This window comes from Hibiscus syriacus, unplaced genomic scaffold, assembly GCF_006381635.1.
Source record: "Hibiscus syriacus cultivar Baekdansim isolate YM2019G1 unplaced genomic scaffold, ASM638163v2 tig00002847_pilon, whole genome shotgun sequence".
Lineage (NCBI taxonomy): Eukaryota > Viridiplantae > Streptophyta > Magnoliopsida > Malvales > Malvaceae > Hibiscus > Hibiscus syriacus.
Window position 1 is genome coordinate 1,139,222 of NW_024061949.1, and position 19,552 is coordinate 1,158,773.

General features: G+C 32.8%; 1 protein-coding gene across 1 annotated transcript; it reads right to left on the minus strand.

The window, feature by feature from the left end:
• Positions 1-1,222: 1,222 nt before the first annotated feature.
• On the minus strand, positions 1,223-2,623 carry LOC120160524 (F-box protein At1g67340-like). The gene is made up of 3 exons (XM_039170938.1): positions 2,317-2,623; positions 2,060-2,222; positions 1,223-1,972 (listed from the first exon to the last, which is right to left on the minus strand). The coding sequence occupies exons 1-3, from the start codon at positions 2,466-2,468 to the stop codon at positions 1,250-1,252; spliced, it is 1,038 nt and encodes a 345-aa protein (XP_039026869.1). The 5' UTR covers positions 2,469-2,623; the 3' UTR covers positions 1,223-1,249.
• Positions 2,624-19,552: the final 16,929 nt, after the last annotated feature.

A 19,552-nucleotide genomic window follows, 5' to 3' on the forward strand; every position in this document is an offset into this window, starting at 1 on the left:
TAACTTGAGCTATCATGCCAATTGAATTCTTTTTTTTAGTAGTGCATATTGAATTCAAATAATCTATTGGTTGTGTCACGAACTATTGGTCCATGATCGAGCCAAATGTGATCAAGGCTGAGGTTGCCTAAGACTATCTTTGCCACATTTTGGAACTTTCAGACATTCCAGAAGATCTAGGGAGTTGGCCTGTTCATCTTAGATAAAACGATAAAAACATAATTATTATTCTTAATTATCTTATAAATAAATCCCACAATTATCCTTGTTTGAATTCTAGATCATGAGAGAATTTAGTTTTATAGATAAGATGACTCATCTTAACCATTGATATAATCTATATGTAACCGTTGAGGTAAGAGATCAACCTCATACTATCTTTGCCACATTTTGGAACTTTCAGACATTCCAGAATATCTAGGGAGCCGGCTTGTTCATCTTAGATAAAACGATAAAAACATAATTATTATTCTTAATTATCTTATAAATAAATCCCACAATTATCATTGTTTGAATTCTAGATCATGAGAGAATTTAGTTTTATAGAAAAGATAGACTCGTCTTAACCATTGATATAATCTATATGTAACCGTTGAGGTAAGGGATTTCAACTATAAAAGGACGCTCATCCCGCCTAATTTTCACATATCATTTGAGGAATACAAGTTAGTTTTAACTCATACTTTCTCTTTTATCCTTTTGAGAGTCCCTCTCTTTGTTTTGCTTAGTTTTTTTTCACATTTAAGTTCTCTTGGCTTTGTGTTTGGGTTACGTAGCTGTTTTTTTTATCTTGAAAGCAATTAAGTCCGCACGAGCTTGCTAATAGTAATCTAACCCGTGACAGTTTACATGAGATATTTCTTGAAGTTAATAAATTTTTATATAATTATCTATTTATTTTTCAATGCTCTTGTCAAATGATGATTTAGTTGATGTTATTTAAATAGTTAAATAATTTAATTAGTAAAATTAAAATATTAATAATCAGATTAAAATATCTCATAATCAATTGAATACGAGTGTAATTTATTTTGAAAAATAAACTTGATTATAATTAAAAATGTAATCCCAACATTTCCTTTTTCATTTTCCATTAAAAACTACAGAATTAAAATCTCAAAAGTTGAAACATTTCTTCTATGTACATAAATGAAAACATTCCAAACATTAAACAAAAAGAAAAAAAGAATTTCTTTTACCCATAATTTGCATTTACGATTTCACGATTTTACTCTTTATAATTATATACTTACTCTTCCGCTTCCGCAACCTCCTCCCTTTCCCTGCCACCACCAATGCCTTCTTCCAACATTCGTTCGATCGGTGTACATTCCACCTTATGTCTTAGCTTCCAATCGAGTGCTTGGCAACCACGCGAACAATAATTTACCATGCCACAAACCGAGCACCTCCTGAACTCATGAGCCCTTGTCTCCGGTCTCCCGCACCCTTCATGAGAACAAAGTCTTAGCCCTTGCGCTAACTCGACCACCTCTAACTTGAACCATTCTTTTAAGAACGAGTTCACTGGGTGGACCTCCGGTGGTACATTACACCCGAAATCACTTAACAACGGACAACTCGAACCCGTTTTAAAATTGTAATAGTGGTAGTTTAAACGACGATGGTGTTGTTGCTGAGTTTTTCGTTGGACTAATTCATTTAACGATGACGCGAGTTCCCGTGCGTTGGCATGGATGAGTAGCCGCCGTCCTTCCGCTACATGTTGGCGCACACCGTAACCGTCTTGTAAGCAATGGCCGAGTTCACGCAGCGCGTCCACATGACCGAGGAAAGATGCTCGCGCACATAAGGCTACTCCGGCCCGGAGGTCCTTCTCATTTTTTGAACCACCGCTCCCGTTAAATTGTATGACTGCAAGCGAGTATAGAGCTGGCGCGTGGGATTTGATTGCTGCTTTAGCCATTAACGACGCTCCACCTCGTCTGTTTTGCAGGCAGTAAAATTGGATCTGTAACGGCGGCAAATTATGTTAATTCCTAATAAATTTTATTTTAAAAAATACAAAATAAGAAAAAAATTCACAGAAAGCACCGACCATGCCGAGAGTATAGCAAGCTTCAACGTTGCCGGCTTTAACGCACTGTTTGAGAAGACGATGAACCGAGTCACACCAATTTCGAGCTTTAACGGCAAACACTTTACAACAGACTTTTGATAAAACCAGAGGATGAACAGCCAAATGGTTTAATCTCTTGCATCTATCAAAATAAAAAATTCAAAATCTCCATTATTATTACTCCAAAAAACACTAAAAAAATTCAAATAAAAAACGAAAACAAAATTCAATCATACGTTAAGAGAATGTTGATGAAATCAGGAGGAGAAGAGGCGGAAGAAGCTAACTTTGAAAGGATGGAGATAACAAGATCATCTGGTAATCCATCAAATAGATCTGATTTCCCAGAGCATTTACGAGAAGTTCTTTGCCTTTTCCGCTGCGACATAACTTCTTTTCCTCTAAAAAAAGGAGACAAAAGAATCAGAGAAAAGATTTGCAGCTCAACTTCAAATTAATCTTCCCATCTTCCTTGTTGTACTTTTTATATCGAATCCGCGTTTGCTTGCTTTTCTTTTTATCTAACCGTTCTTCGAGATGAAAGCAAAATTCCAAACGACGGTGTGTATATATAGTCATTGAGAGTTGAAGAAGGCAAAGATAAATATTTAGTGCAAACAACTTGCTTCGATTTGGACCCACGGAATTTAACTTAAATATATTTCACTTTCATGTTTAACGTTTGCTTGTGAGTTGTAATTATACCCGTTAATATTACAAACTAATATAATTATTTTTAAATATATATATGATATATAATTAGGGTAAAATATATAAATTTGTTTATTTTAATGATTTTTTATCAGAATTTATAGATAAAGGGATTAAAATTTTATGATTTAAAATTTAGTGTTTAAGTTTGTAATTTAATATTTGTAGTCTAGAATCTAATTTTTAGGGTTAAAGTTTAGATGTTTGGATTTATTATTAAAAGGCACAAATTGTGTAAATAAATTCTACCCTATGAATGATTATTGTTCTGTGTGATCCGTCTGATTTTGATCATTTGAGGGTTAGAGAAGATTATTGGGGGAGAAAGTTTGTAGGTTTTTTATAAAAGGGTGAACAAGATTACAAGAGGGTGGAGTAGGGTTACGTTTGAGTTGGAGAAGAGAAGTTTTTTTTCCCGTAGAAAGAGAGTTTTTAGGTTTTGTTATGATTGTGAAAAAATAGTGTAGACACCCGTTTTTGTCCGGGTTTTTATATATATTTATTATTATCGTTATTTTTATTATTTATTATTATTATTTATTATTATTATGTTTATTAATTACATATTACAATTTTTGCAGGCCAAAGGCCCAATCCCGGAGCCCAACAATCAACCCATCAGATTAGGGTTTCAAACCCTAAATCAGATTAGGGTTTCAAACCCTAAATCAGATTAGGGTTTCAAACCCTAATCCCCTAAATGATCCAGCCGCCGCCGCCAGCAGCAAGTGAACAGCCGCGCCGCCGTCACTGTTCCGGCCCGTCTCGCTCCACTCCGATGGTCCAGCCACCGTTCCCGCGCCACCATCGTCATCTACAGTAAAAAAATCAATCAAACAGCAACCCCATCAACCCAAATCAGAAAAAATATATATATATCCAAATCCTAAATAAAAAATCCCTATAATCCCGAAAATCCGGGATTCAATCACCCTAAATCAACAACCCATAATTTCCCTATTCCTAGACCTCATCATCTCAACCAAATGCAGGATTAAAGCACAGGCAGTAGAGAAAGGAGGGATTCGGTGGAGGTTTGAAAAACAGGAGGAATCCGAGAAAACCCAAAAAAAAAATATATGAAAAAATAAAAAGAAAAAGGAAAGAAGAGATTACCTTTCGTGATACCTCTGCCGTGGGCTTCGCCGAGACCAAAGCTAGGCCACCGCACCGAAGGTAAACAAAAGGGGTTATCGTTTTTGGTTTAGGGTTGAGTGTTTCAAGGGTTTTGAGCGATTTAAACAGAGGATAGAGGGAGAGTTTAGGGTTTTATTCGTATAACCCCGTGGCCACCGATTCACGGTGGCCGGGGTTTTCTTTTCTCTTTCGGCAACAAGAAAGAGGATTGAGGGTCTTTAGGGGTCGGTTTGCTCCCCATGGCCACCGATACGGTGGCCGGGGAGCCTCTGTTTGGTTGTTGCGGCGAGGGAGAAAGGAGAGTAGAGAAAGGGAAAGGAAAGGAGGCTGAGAGAGGGGTGAGAATGATTTAGGGTTCGGTTAATAACCCTAAAATGGGATTATATCCCAGTTTCAAAAACGACGCCGTTTAGAGGTTTCCGTGTTTTCATATTAAGGGGTAAACTACTCTTTTGGTCCCTGATGCTTTGTAACCGTATTATTTAGCCATTAAATGAAGTTTCATTTATTTGATTTCAGATTCTGATGTTTCCTTATTTATATTTTAGTCCATCTTTGCTCTTAGTTTTTATTTTCGATGAGGTTTATGATTTTGATCATCTGTTTTGCATCCTTTTCATTTTGGTCCTTTATGTTGGCTTGTGGGTTCGATTGGGATTAATATTTGATTTAGGCTTAAATTTTCTTTTAGGTTCATTTTAGTCACTATCCTAGGTATTATAACATTTTTTGGTTTATATTTGGTTCTGGTTTCAATATTTATAAATGTTACATCTTAGCCACTGATTTAATATTTCATGTATGTTTCTTTGATATTCGAATCTGGCCATCCCATTTTTTAAAATACTTTATTTTAGTCCTATTAATGTATGTTATGTCATTTTTGTGGATATTTGATTTTGGTTCCAATGTTTGTAATAGTTTCATTTTAGTCACTAATTTCGTGTGTTGTGTATTTTTGTGGATGTTCGAATTTGGCCATGATTATTTATGTTTCTTATATTTTAGCCACTGTTTGGTATTTGGTATAATTACTGTTTGAATCTTTAAGTTTCTGTTTATTCTAAAATTGACCACTGATTTTGTTCTGTTTTATTGTAGCCATTGATTAATCTAGTTTCTTTATTTTATGTTTCTGATATTGTAGTTTCAATTTACACAGTTTAGTCACTTGTCTATAGAGCTTAGTTATTTTATTTTATTTGCGTTATGGTTTGCCATGTTTGCATGTTTACATTTTAACCCATGTTATATTATTGTACTCATATTTTACTTTGGCCACAATGTTTGTATTAGTTTCATTTTAGTCATTGATTTTTGTATGTTGTATATTTTGGCTGATGTTCAAATTTGACTCTAAGATTTGTAAATCTGTTTATTTTAGTCACTAGTTTGCATTCAGTTTAATTACTATTTTAGTCCCTACGTTTCTGTTTTGCTATTTTAGTCTTTTAATTTTCTATTTTTCTGTTTTAGCCCTTTAATTTATTATTACCATGTTAGTCATTGTAATTATTAAATACTTACTTTTTGGCCATTATATTTTGGGTTGTAACATTCTTTTAATCCCCTATGTGTGTACATTTTTCATGTTATGTATTTATTTGTACCATATGTAATTAAATATGTTTGATTTTATTTGTTGTAAATATTTATTTCACATATTTCTATTTCTATTTATTTCCATTTTTCTTTATTTAAATATTGTCCAAATACTTGTAAGTACACGTATGCGTAGAATGAGCGTGGAAAGTATCACTTGGTCGAAGTGGTACGATCCGATACGGCATTTTAACGACATAGTAACTTAAAATAAGTTGAGTATATTTTGTTAATTTGTGCAAATGATGCAATGTGAGTCATTTTAAGTAGTAATTTATTTTATTTTATGTAAATGTAAATTTCAAAATTTTCATTTATATTCGATTCGCATATTTATCAATGAGGGAATATTCTTTTATTAACTAGAAATAGTCGAGTTAGCTTTCCTGATGGAGGATTACTAATTTCGATATTTCTTTTCGAGTTAAAGAAATTTCTGTAATTAATTTATTCGAAATAAATTGATTAAATTTCAATCAAAGGATCACATCTTAATTTTATATTCGATTTGTAATTTCTACCATTACGACAATGTGTAAGCGACACAGTACCAGTTTTTGGGCGTTGTGGGGTGTTAATCCTTCCCTACACGTAACCGATTCCCGAATCCATTTAATCGAATCTTTGGTGACGCATACCAAATTTTGTCTTATAAAATGATTTTTTTAATTGTTTTAAAAGACGTTTTTAGGTATTCGACCTACCTAACCTAAAGGTCGATGGCGACTCTTTTCAATTTTATTCAAATCAATTCAAAATCACCCGATCTTTCCCAAATTAAAGTCATAATTGTTTTTAAAATAATATTTAATTGTTTTACAAAAAAAATGGTTATGACAGCTTGGCGACTCCACTGGGGACATCTTTTTTAGAGAGTCAAGCTGTAGGTCGCTTACACATTGTCGTCTTAGTGGAGATCATAAGTTTGAGTACATAGTTAACTTATGATCCGTTTATTGAAATTTTTAATTGCTTCATTTTTAATTATCATACTAACATTTTATCTTTTTTGCTTTCAGCTCTGTCCAAGTTTTTGTCGAGTTTTTTTCTTTTCATTTTGAGTCAAAGGTAAGTATGTTCCTCCTCACACACATCACTCGCATTGGCATAACATGAGCTCTAGACACGAGCTTCGATCCAAATTAGTTAGGGTGAATGCTTTACTCTCGTAAGAATTTATTCTTCGTATGAGTTTTAGCAAATAACCCATGGGATACATACCTTATACCTTCGTAGGAATTTATTCCTCGTATGGGTATAAGGCAGTGAATCCCCTCGAATTGAACTCGGTCCGTTTGAAACCTGTAATGGGTAAGGATTGAGGGTCTGGCAGCCCAAGGGGGCACCGACATCAAGGACAATTCGAGTCCCTTTTTTCCGTTAGAGCCGAAACCAAGCATATAGTGAGCCGTCGAACGATCACCCTAGGTATAGTCATACCGAACCTTTGTTCGTCAGTAGGTACCCAAAATAGGTGTACACGAAGGAGGAACGATTCTAAACCTTAACCTTTTAAATTTGTAGAATATATTTTTTTCCGAATAAAGCATGCGAACTAGATACCATGCAGTTAGGACCAATTTCTTGAAAATAGATCATTTTGGGTAGATAGCATGTCCGGGTAGGATTGTTATTTAATTGAAAGCATGTTTGGGTAGATATCATGACGGGGTAGGTGTTATATCCATCTCTGAATTACATTTTTATTTGTATCAATTATTTTACATGTACTAACTTATTTCTTCTCTTTTGTTTGTGTCATTTTGTCATTTGCATTGCATCATCATAATGCAAAAGTGTTGATCCGTAAGGGGATATTCGAGAGAAAATTTTCACAAGAAGAGATAAAAGTTTTCAATCAAGCGATCGCATACACAGACATGCATCGAGGGCTAAAAAGAAGTCCAGAGTACAAGAATGAGATTTTCTCGAAGATCGTGCATCATTCGAGACTGATATGATAATCCACTGATCTAAGGAGTAATCCAGCAGTAGATTCTCATCCACAATTATTCCATCGTTAACCATTAGGGAGTGAAGCACAAACTTCAGTATAGCCGAGGCATTAACGGAGTCAGATTACAGAACGCTTGAGGGGCATCGTTTTCAAGGATGAAGATCCGAGACGAAGCAACGATCTACTTCAGACTCAACCATATAAGCGAAGGCATGTCTGTAAAGTGGACTGTCTTGTAATGTGAAGGCTTTTATTTCTGGTGAAGACTATTCTATGATATTCATCGTTGGGGTCAACATTTTTCCATCTGCATTTGCATCTTTTGATGTTGCATATATATTTTATTTTTAAGCATTTTCATATGCATCATTCATAAAAACATGAGATCAATTTGTGGAGAAGTCAGTGGAAGTAATCCTGATCACGTGACCATATTGAGAATATAAACAAGAAGCTGAAATCAACACGATAGAAGTTTGTTCGATTGAGTCTTCCAGGATGGTTCGGGAAAAGAGTCAGCGTTCCCTAAGGTCTACGATGTTGATCCAGTGCACCATTTCCATCTAAGAAGCTCCAGACATTCTACTGAGAACTGCAAGACACTAAAGCACAAAATCCATAATATGATTTATTCAGGGGTATCCTAATACTAAGCCAGAGAAGTCATTGCATCAACCACTTGCATCCATAGAGATTGTTTTGTTTGAACTCGTTTTTGTTCTTTCTTCAATATTTGCTTAAATGTTTTTAATCTTTGATGACTGAAATGATGCTACCTTCTAAGGTTAAATAATTGAACAAATTTTAATCTTTAGTTCTTTGAATATCGAATGAATTACATATTCTTTTAATTCTTCAAGAATTATAGATTTTTGACATATGGCAAGATTAGACCCTTTTTTATTCTGTCTAAACCGTAAAATAAAATCTCTCGATTTTTTTACCCGAAATAATTCCTGGTCACTACCAAATAACCAATTTTTGACATTCTATCTTTTTGAGACCTTGAAATATTCTTTTCAACCTTGAAACATTCCCTCTCTTTAAGGCCTTGAAACATTCTTTCCACCTTGAAACACTGCATTTAGTTTTGAGACACAAAAGTCATACCCGTACCTTTCTTTGAGCCGATAAAGTCATCATCGTCTTCTTAGACGTAAAACCAACATTTTCTACCAATAAAACCTACAGACATTGAGTACAAGATGTTCACTTGAACATAAACCTTCCTACAAAGAAGACACAGTGTGGGGCATCTCGCATCAATTTTTTGAAGACGAGCATGAGCAATTGAGACATATTGAGAGCAAGAAGCGAAGAGAAAAATAGAATTCATTCAAAATAATTCTATCATGCATTAATTACATTTTTTTCATGTGAATAAACAATTAATCTTGAAAATCTATCCCCCTAGGGATACCTCTTCTGCAAGGACTTCTGTGTATGAGATGATGAACGGCTTTCTTTCTTTATCCCTTCACAAAAGGAGAAAATATATCCCTTGTGTCCCCATTTGAGCCTGAACGATATTTTCTTCTGATTCAACCCTAACCAAGGATCACCCTCCACACTGGGGGGCAAGTTGGAGGAAATCTGCGCATGAGTAAATACATTGATCCAGATGAGATACCGAAAGGTGAACCAGACGCAGAGTGCAAAGATCAAACCAAAGAAAAACAAAGAGCAAAGAGAAAAATCAAAGCAAAAATCAAAGAAAAGCAAAGAGAAAGAAACAAAGTGAAAAGAAAAAGAAGAGAAAGTGGACAAAGAGCACATACAAAGTGTCTCTCAACTCAAATGGCACATCAAGTTTCAAACTATGAGATTGATCCAGAATTAGTTCACCAGAAGATCATAGAACATCAAGAAAAGACAAAGGACTCATACGAGTAGATTCAAATTGAGCAAAACAAGATCGAAGGCATCAGAGTTAATTGATCCTTGGTTCAAATACCCTTAAAACACATGTTTGGGCCTTTTATCCCTTTCTTTCATAACCCTGAACCATGACCTACATTACGTGCCTTACAAGTCCCTTCTAATCATACATGGATTTCTAAGCGGAAGAGACTATCCTCATATTTCATCCCGCCTATCAGGATTAATATTTTACTCAAAAGGTTTTCTAAAATCTTTAATGCATGATAGAGAAAAATAACAAAGGGGGGTTAAAGACGTAAAATTCTGAGTAACGTCTTGAAACCAAAGGAGGATTCGAGTTGAAAACCTAAAAGGGCGGCTCGAATATGAATGTTATTACATAGGAGACGATTGCTCAAATCCCTTGATGAGGCATCACACAACATGAATGAGAACATGAGAGTTGGGAGTCAGAGCACACTTCCAATAGCTGAGTACAGAAGCTACTCCATCAGATCAGAGAACATCAAATAAATGAGAACACTATACTGTTGACCAAAAATAACCACTTGAGATTTTTTTATCCTTCCTTACTTAACCATCTCTCAAAGATAGCATTGATCTTGACACTTGTCAAATAGCTATAATTTATTGAAGGATTAAAAGAGTAATTAATTCTTCGATATCCAATGAACTCTTGTTTTATGATTTGTCAATTGTGAAACCTTAAAAGGGGCAATATGTTCATATCTTTTGATTAAACATTTTTCAAAATTATTTTAATTGATATTTTCATACTTTTGAAAATAAAAGAAGAAGAAAAAATTTTCAAACAAGATAATCTCTGGAGGCATATCTTAGAATTCAACAAATACCTCACCGAAGCTCAGAATCGAAGCTGGGGCAAGAGAAAGTTAATTTTTGGAAAAAATTTGATGGGACAAACAAATGGTCTCAGGTCAAGGTTTGCAAGAGTACACCATGGTGGAAATACGGACAAGTTGAATCAATGATAGAGTGAAGACTGCTCTCGCGATCATTCTCCTTCTAGATCGAGAAAAGTATACACATACATACATACATACATACATACATACATACATACATACATACATACATACATACATACATACATACATACATACATACATACATACATACATACATACATACATACACATACATACATGATACATAAAATTGGTATCAAACATTTATCATCGTGTGTATTAAAGACATTTTTCTCCTCACTTGAGGACAAATTCAATAAAAGAAGATCAAATAAATTTCATCTTGACATCTATCATAGCTTCCAAGATAGTTAGTCAAAATTGCATCATTCTGATCTTTTCAGGAAATTAGAGCTCGGAAATAACCAGGTGTTTTCAACCTGAAAGAACAATGCAATCCACATATTTGGCTTCCTGAAGTCAACAATCAGATCTTCTGAAGATGTTTCCTCAACATGCAGGAATCAATAGATAAACTTTGAGCTATTGAGATTATTTTCTTTTAAAAAATAAAGTGTCGTCTCACTTGAGATAGTTTTCTTAAAAACAAATTTTATTTTGTCTCGCTTGAGACAACATTCTCTTTAAAACAAATTACGTCTCGCTTGAGACATTTTTTCACAAATTTTGAGAATTTTAAAACAAATTGCGTCTCGCTTGAGACATTTTTCCTTTGAGATACAAATTTTGAATTTGATTCACTTAAAACAAAATTAATCTCACCTTAGATTGTTGTTTCTTTCAAAACAAATTTTGTCTCGCTTGAGACCTTTTCCCTTTGAGATCCAAATTTCGAATTTGTTTCACATTAAACAAAGTTGATCTCACTTGAGATCGTTTCTCAAAAACAAACTTTGTCTCGCTTGAGACAATTTCTCTAAAAACAAATTTTGTCTCATTTGAGACTATATCAAAAACAAACTTTGTCTCATTTGAGACTATATCTTAAAGCAAATTTCGTCTCGCTTGAGACATCATTTTCTCTCATAATACAAATTTCAAGGTTGTTGTACTTAAAGCAAAATTAATATCACTGGAGATTTTCAAAGCTGATTTGTCTCGCAAGAGACATTTCCCCTCTTAACAAATCCTGAAATTGTTTCATTTGAAACAAAATAAACACTTTTGAAAACCACCCTTGAGATCATTTCCATATAAACAAAATTGACAATATTTGAATCTTTTAAAACGATTTTTTTGGTCTCTCTTGAGACAGTTTCTCTTGAAAAAAATCTTTGAGTTTGTTCCTTTAGAATAAAAATCTTGGAGTTTGTTCCTTTTGAATAAATATCTTTGAGTTGTTTCTTTTGAAAAATCTTTGAGTCTACTTATTTTGAAACAAAGTTTTGTCTCTCTTGAGACAATTTCGTGAAAAATCTTTGAGTCTGAAACAAAGTTTTGTCTCTCCTGAGACAATTTTGTGAAAAAAAAAAATCTTTGAGATTGTTTCTTTTGAAAAAAATCTTTGAGTTTGTTTCTTTGGAAACAAAATTTTGTCTCTCTCAAGATAGTTTCTTTTAAAACAAAAATCTTTGAGTTTGTTTCTTTGGAAACAAAATTTTGTATCTCTTGAGACAGTTTCTCTTGAATTAAATCTTTGAATATGTTCATTTTGAAAATCTTTGAGTTTGTTTCTCTTAACAAAATCATCTTTGAGTCTATTTCTTTAAAAACAAATGTTGTCTCTCTTGAGACAGTTTCTAATGAAAAACTAACTTTTGAGATTGTTTCATTTGAAACAAATTTGGTCTCACTTAAGATGGGATCCATCTTTGAGTCTGTTTCTTTTGAAACAAAATTTTATCTCTTAAAGACAATTTCTTTTGGAAAAAATCTTTGAGTTTGTTTCCTTTGAAACAAAATTTTGTCTCTCGAGACAACTTCTTTTGAAAATACCCACATTTGAGATCGTTTAGACAATTTCTTTTAAAACTACCCACCTTTGAGATTGTTTTTATTAAAATAAATTTTGACTCCCTTGAGGCAGATTCTCTAGAAATACAAAATCTTTGAGTTTGTTTCACTTGAAATAAAACCATTTTTGAGTCGTTTCACTTGAAACATTTTCTCTTGAAACATTTTCTCTTAAAACAAGATCATCTTTGAGTTGGTTTCTCTGAAAACAATGTTTTATCCCTTAAAACAATTTCTTTTGAAGAAAAATCTGAGTCTGTTTCTTTGGAAACAAAATTTTGTCTCACTAAGATACAATTTTCTGAAAAACAAAGTTTTGTCTCTTATGACAATGTTTAAAAAAAAAATCATTGAATCTCTTTCTTTGGAAACAAAGTTTTGTTTCTCTCGAGACAGTTTCTTTGAGAAAAATCTTTGAGTTTGTTTATTTGGAAAACAAAATTCACCATCTTTGAATTTGTTTCCCTTGAAACAAAACAAACATCTTTGAGATCAATTCCCTTTAAACGAATTTGGTCTCATTTGAGACAGTTTCCCTTTAAACGTCATCTTTGAGTCGTTTCCCTTAAAACGAATTTTGTCTCTTTTGAGACAGTTGCTTTTAAAAATATCATCTTTGAGTTTATTCTTCTTGAAACAAATCTTTGGGTTTGTTTCTTTTGAAACAAATATTTAATTTGGTTTCTCTTGAAACCATAACTCCTAAAGATGGCCAGCCGTCCTCATCATGTAGGAACCGTGTCATCCCCGGACCAGATCTCTTCATCACGTATGAGCCGTGTCAACCATAGATAACCAGCCGTCCTCATCACGTAGGAACCGTGTTATCACCTTAAGATGGCCAGAACTCTTCATCACGTATGAGCCGTGTCATTCCCAGACCAGATCTCCTTATCACGTAGGAGCCGTGTCAACCATAGATAACCAGCCGTCCTCATCACGTAGGAACCGTGTTATCACCTTTAGATGGCCAGTCGTCCTCATCATGTAGGAACCGTGTCATCCCCAGACCAGATCTCTTCATCACGTAGGAGCCGTGTCAACCATAGATGACCAGCCGTCCTCACGTAGGAACCGTGTTATCACCTTTAGATGGCCAGATCTCCTCATCACGTATGAGCCGTGTCATCCCCAGACCAGATCTCCTCATCACGTATGAGCAGTGTCGTCCCCAACAACCAAAATTATCCAATTTCTAAATTTCTAGGGGAGAGAGCTAGACAAAAACGTGATGTCTTTTCATCTTTGCCCTATTCTTGTTAACACAAGAATGCGCAAAGAGGGGCAGCTGTAGACACCCGTTTTTGTCCGGGTTTTTATATATATTTATTATTATCGTTATTTTTATTATTTATTATTATTATGTTTATTAATTACATATTACAATTTTTGCAGGCCAAAGGCCCAATCCCGGAGCCCAACAATCAACCCATCAGATTAGGGTTTCAAACCCTAAATCAGATTAGGGTTTCAAACCCTAAATCAGATTAGGGTTTCAAACCCTAAATCAGATTAGGGTTTCAAACCCTAAATCAGATTAGGGTTTCAAACCCTAATCCCCTAAATGATCCAGCCGCCGCCGCCAGCAGCAAGTGAACAGCCGCGCCGCCGTCACTGTTCCGGCCCGTCTCGCTCCACTCCGATGGTCCAGCCACCGTTCCCGCGCCACCATCGTCATCTACAGTAAAAAAATCAATCAAACAGCAACCCCATCAACCCAAATCAGAAAAAATATATATATCCAAATCCTAAATAAAAAATCCCTATAATCCCGAAAATCCGGGATTCAATCACCCTAAATCAACAACCCATAATTTCCCCTATTCCTAGACCTCATCATCTCAACCAAATGCAGGATTAAAGCACAGGCAGTAGAGAAAGGAGGGATTCGGTGGAGGTTTGAAAAACAGGAGGAATCCGAGAAAACCCAAAAAAAAATATATGAAAAAATAAAAAGAAAAAGGAAAGAAGAGATTACCTTTCGTGATACCTCTGCCGTGGGCTTCGCCGAGACCAAAGCTAGGCCACCGCACCGAAGGTAAACAAAAGGGGTTATCATTTTTGGTTTAGGGTTGAGTGTTTCAAGGGTTTTGAGCGATTTAAACAGAGGATAGAGGGAGAGTTTAGGGTTTTATTCGTATAACCCCGTGGCCACCGATTCACGGTGGCCGGGGTTTTCTTTTCTCTTTCGGCAACAAGAAAGAGGATTGAGGGTCTTTAGGGGTCGGTTTGCTCCCCATGGCCACCGATACGGTGGCCGGGGAGCCTCTGTTTGGTTGTTGCGGCGAGGGAGAAAGGAGAGTAGAGAAAGGGAAAGGAAAGGAGGCTGAGAGAGGGGTGAGAATGATTTAGGGTTCGGTTAATAACCCTAAAATGGGATTATATCCCAGTTTCAAAAACGACGCCGTTTAGAGGTTTCCGTGTTTTCATATTAAGGGGTAAACTACTCTTTTGGTCCCTGATGCTTTGTAACCGTATTATTTAGCCATTAAATGAAGTTTCATTTATTGATTTCAGATTCTGATGTTTCCTTATTTATATTTTAGTCCATCTTTGCTCTTAGTTTTTATTTTCGATGAGGTTTATGATTTTGATCATCTGTTTTGCATCCTTTTCATTTTGGTCCTTTATGTTGGCTTGTGGGTTCGATTGGGATTAATATTTGATTTAGGCTTAAATTTTCTTTTAGGTTCATTTTCACTATCCTAGGTATTATAACATTTTTGGTTTATATTTGGTTCTGGTTTCAATATTTAAATGTTACATCTTAGCCACTGATTTAATATTTCATGTATGTTTCTTTGATATTCGAATCTGGCCATCCCATTTTTTAAAATACTTTATTTTAGTCCTATTAATGTATGTTATGTCATTTTTGTGGATATTTGATTTTGGTTCCAATGTTTGTAATAGTTTCATTTTAGTCACTAATTTCGTGTGTTGTGTATTTTTGTGGATGTTCGAATTTGGCCATGATTATTTATGTTTCTTATATTTTAGCCACTGTTTGGTATTTGGTATAATTACTGTTTGAATCTTTAAGTTTCTGTTTATTCTAAAATTGACCACTGATTTTGTTCTGTTTTATTGTAGCCATTGATTAATCTAGTTTCTTTATTTTATGTTTCTGATATTGTAGTTTCAATTTACACAGTTTAGTCACTTGTCTATAGAGCTTAGTTATTTTATTTTATTTGCGTTATGGTTTGCCATGTTTGCATGTTTACATTTTAACCCATGTTATATTATTGTACTCATATTTTACTTTGGCCACAATGTTTGTATTAGTTTCATTTTAGTCATTGATTTTTGTATGTTGTATATTTTGGCTGATGTTCAAATTTGACTCTAAGATTTGTAAATCTGTTTATTTTAGTCACTAGTTTGCATTCAGTTTAATTACTATTTTAGTCCCTACGTTTCTGTTTTGCTATTTTAGTCTTTAATTTTCTATTTTTCTGTTTTAGCCCTTTAATTTATTATTACCATGTTAGTCATTGTAATTATTAAATACTTACTTTTTGGCCATTATATTTTGGGTTGTAACATTCTTTTAATCCCCTATGTGTGTACATTTTTCATGTTATGTATTTATTTGTACCATATGTAATTAAATATGTTTGATTTTATTTGTTGTAAATATTTATTTCACATATTTCTATTTCTATTTATTTCCATTTTTCTTTATTTAAATATTGTCCAAATACTTGTAAGTACACGTATGCGTAGAATGAGCGTGGAAAGTATCACTTGGTCGAAGTGGTACGATCCGATACGGCATTTTAACGACATAGTAACTTAAAATAAGTTGAGTATATTTTGTTAATTTGTGCAAATGATGCAATGTGAGTCATTTTAAGTAGTAATTTATTTTATTTTATGTAAATGTAAATTTCAAAATTTTCATTTATATTCGATTCGCATATTTATCAATGAGGGAATATTCTTTTATTAACTAGAAATAGTCGAGTTAGCTTTCCTGATGGAGGATTACTAATTTCGATATTTCTTTTCGAGTTAAAGAAATTTCTGTAATTAATTTATTCGAAATAAATTGATTAAATTTCAATCAAAGGATCACATCTTAATTTTATATTCGATTTGTAATTTCTACCATTACGACAATGTGTAAGCGACACAGTACCAGTTTTTGGGCGTTGTGGGGTGTTAATCCTTCCCTACACGTAACCGATTCCCGAATCCATTTAATCGAATCTTTGGTGACGCATACCAAATTTTGTCTTATAAAATGATTTTTTTAATTGTTTTAAAAGACGTTTTTAGGTATTCGACCTACCTAACCTAAAGGTCGATGGCGACTCTTTTCAATTTTATTCAAATCAATTCAAAATCACCCGATCTTTCCCAAATTAAAGTCATAATTGTTTTTAAAATAATATTTAATTGTTTTACAAAAAAAATGGTTATGACAAATAGATTTTAAAAGTTTAGGGTTAAATATGAAATTAACTATTTTAATTGTCATGTCATTAAACTAACTAGGGATAACATATAAGTGATCAAAATATGATAAAATCAAATCATAATTTTTCCAAACCTAGTGACCAAAATAACACTTTGAAAACAAAAGCGACCACCTATATAGTTTGTCTAATAAATTTTATACAATTTTTTTGATTAATAATTTCACACAAATTTATATATTAAATAACAATATTACTGGAACATGGTATATAAAGTAATTAACAGACAAAATAAGTAAATTTAAAAGTATAGTTAGAATCTCAATTGAATAACATAGTTGTTGTGAATGATCCAAATCCCTTTGATAACGTAGAGAATTAGAGTTTACCTTATGAAAATTGGGAAAGCCGAAGCTGGTCAAAGTGGCCTAACACAATCAATGGGTTTAGTTGAGCAAAATGACAAAAGGAAAAAGAAAAGTATGAAAACAATATTTTTGGTTCATTTTCTGATTTTATTAAAAAAGAAAAAAATGCAAATTAATTGAATTTAGTTACAAAGATGTTGATTTATAATAAATTGTGATTAAGGTAAACAATAAAATAATTTTTTATACTGAATTAACTTTAGTTTAATGAGTAATACAAAGAAATAAATAAGGGTATCCAGTTCTTATGTCTCCTTTAATTTTCTAATAAATTAACCAATATAATTGTCAAGTACTAGGTGTCATAATTGGTATGATCCAATTATATTTGTAATTTTGATTAATTTTAAATTATGAATTCGATAATAAATAGTATTTTTTTAGTTAAATATTTGTAATCTTAAATTTGTGAAATAGTAATGGTTCTAGGCATTTTTTCCTTCATCTTAATTGAATTTTAGTTTAATTAAGTTAAAATAAAATTTGTTAATGAATCTAACTTTAAATTAAACGTATACAAATTCATTAATTTTAACTCTAAATTCAAATCAATAATAAACAATAAATATAAATAGATAAACATTAAAAAGAAGACATGAATCTTAAAAAGGTGGGAATGATGATTAATTCACGTTTGATATTAATCACCAGTAGTTTACTTATAAGAAAGCTTTGAAGTTAAAGACTTAACTTTTAAAGCCTCCGTGTGGTATGAACCTAGACTCAACTATGAAGAGTGCCTTTAGATTCTTTATCCGTGTGGTGCCACGGATTTAAGACGGTTAAATGAGTAAAAATAAATGATTGAAATTATTTTTTATTTTTTTAGTGAACACTTTCTTATTTTCTACTGTTATTTTCAATCATTTTTTTGTTGCCCTCCTAGTTTTAGGGTTTTACTAATCCGAATCAATCCGCTTCGTAAACTTGTTTTTTTATTAATATGGGATAAGTACAAGACGATACTTGTTCAACGATAACTCTCAACCTTTTGACATTGAACGTTTACACCCCTAGCATTTATGATACTCGAACCTGAGTCCTCAAGCAATAACAACAATTCCTTTACATATCATATTGATAGAAAAATCTATTGGCTAAATATAATTAATTAATAAACCAAAGTCAAACCAACTCCCACAGTAGACTGCAAAACAAATAAAAAGAAATAGTTAACTTGCAAGAGTAGCTATGAATAATGAACACATGCATTTTAATAATGTTTTCCGTTTATGATTTTTTGGGGGGGTACATTTGTTATCATATTTGGCTCTACCACATAAATACAAGTTGAAGCCACAACTGATCCTCAAAGAGTTTTGCAAATCACGTTAAATGCTCCTATACGCGCATTTTTTATTTCAATTTAAAAATAATACCATATTTTAAATTATTAGTTTTTTATTGTTTAAAATATTTTAAATATATATATATATATATATATATAATATCGAGTAGGGAAGGATTTTATTTTTAAGACATATATCGAAATTTAAATTCACACAAAATAGGATAACATGAGAATATTTATCACTCAGCTAATGAATGAACCTCTTTAAAAACATATATTTTAATTGAACTGAATAAATAATTTCAGTAATAAAGAAGAGCATACTTCTTTGAGATAATATAATTTTATAAAAAATTGTATGAATTTTATCAATAATAAAAAGGAAAACGAGATTCATTAATTGATCAAATAATCAGCGATACTCATATTATTTTATCTTATATGTATTTATATTTCAGCATCTATCTTAAAAATATAATACATCTCTATTTACCAAAACAAATACTATCAATTGAGTTAGTTTTTTATTTGTATTTAATATTTTATTAATATAGGAAAAAGATAATGTGAAAATTTGGGGTTTAAGATTTGGATAAGGTTGGAAGATGTGGAGTTGGTGGAATGCAAATCCACTTGGTTATAAATAACAAAGAAGGATAGAGATGAATCAAACCTAAGGTTTGGTGGTGAATTGAGTGCTGCTGACACAGTGTACAAAGCTTGATATAAGCCCTCAAATCTTGCCCGTCTCAAGCCGTTTTAAAATTATTATCATTATTTTTCTTTAAATCAATTTATGGATATTTGTTTAATTTTTTTTGTTAGGTTTTGTGTTACCAATTCAGATCGACCTACATGGTACATCTAGTTTTGGAACGTGTCTCCCGACATGAATTTTTTACATACACAGAAACTCAAACTCGAGACATTACTTAAGCAATATTGATTATTTGATTAGTTATCATGTTCTTATAAAATGTATTTATCACTCTAATTGAAGAGTGTATTAATTAACACATTTTATTAAAGATTAAATAGTACAATTAAAGACAAATAAGATTTTAAACGTGTTTTTATTTGTTTCCTTTAGATGATAAATAACGACATCAACCTTCGTGTTGGTTATCATCGTCAATAC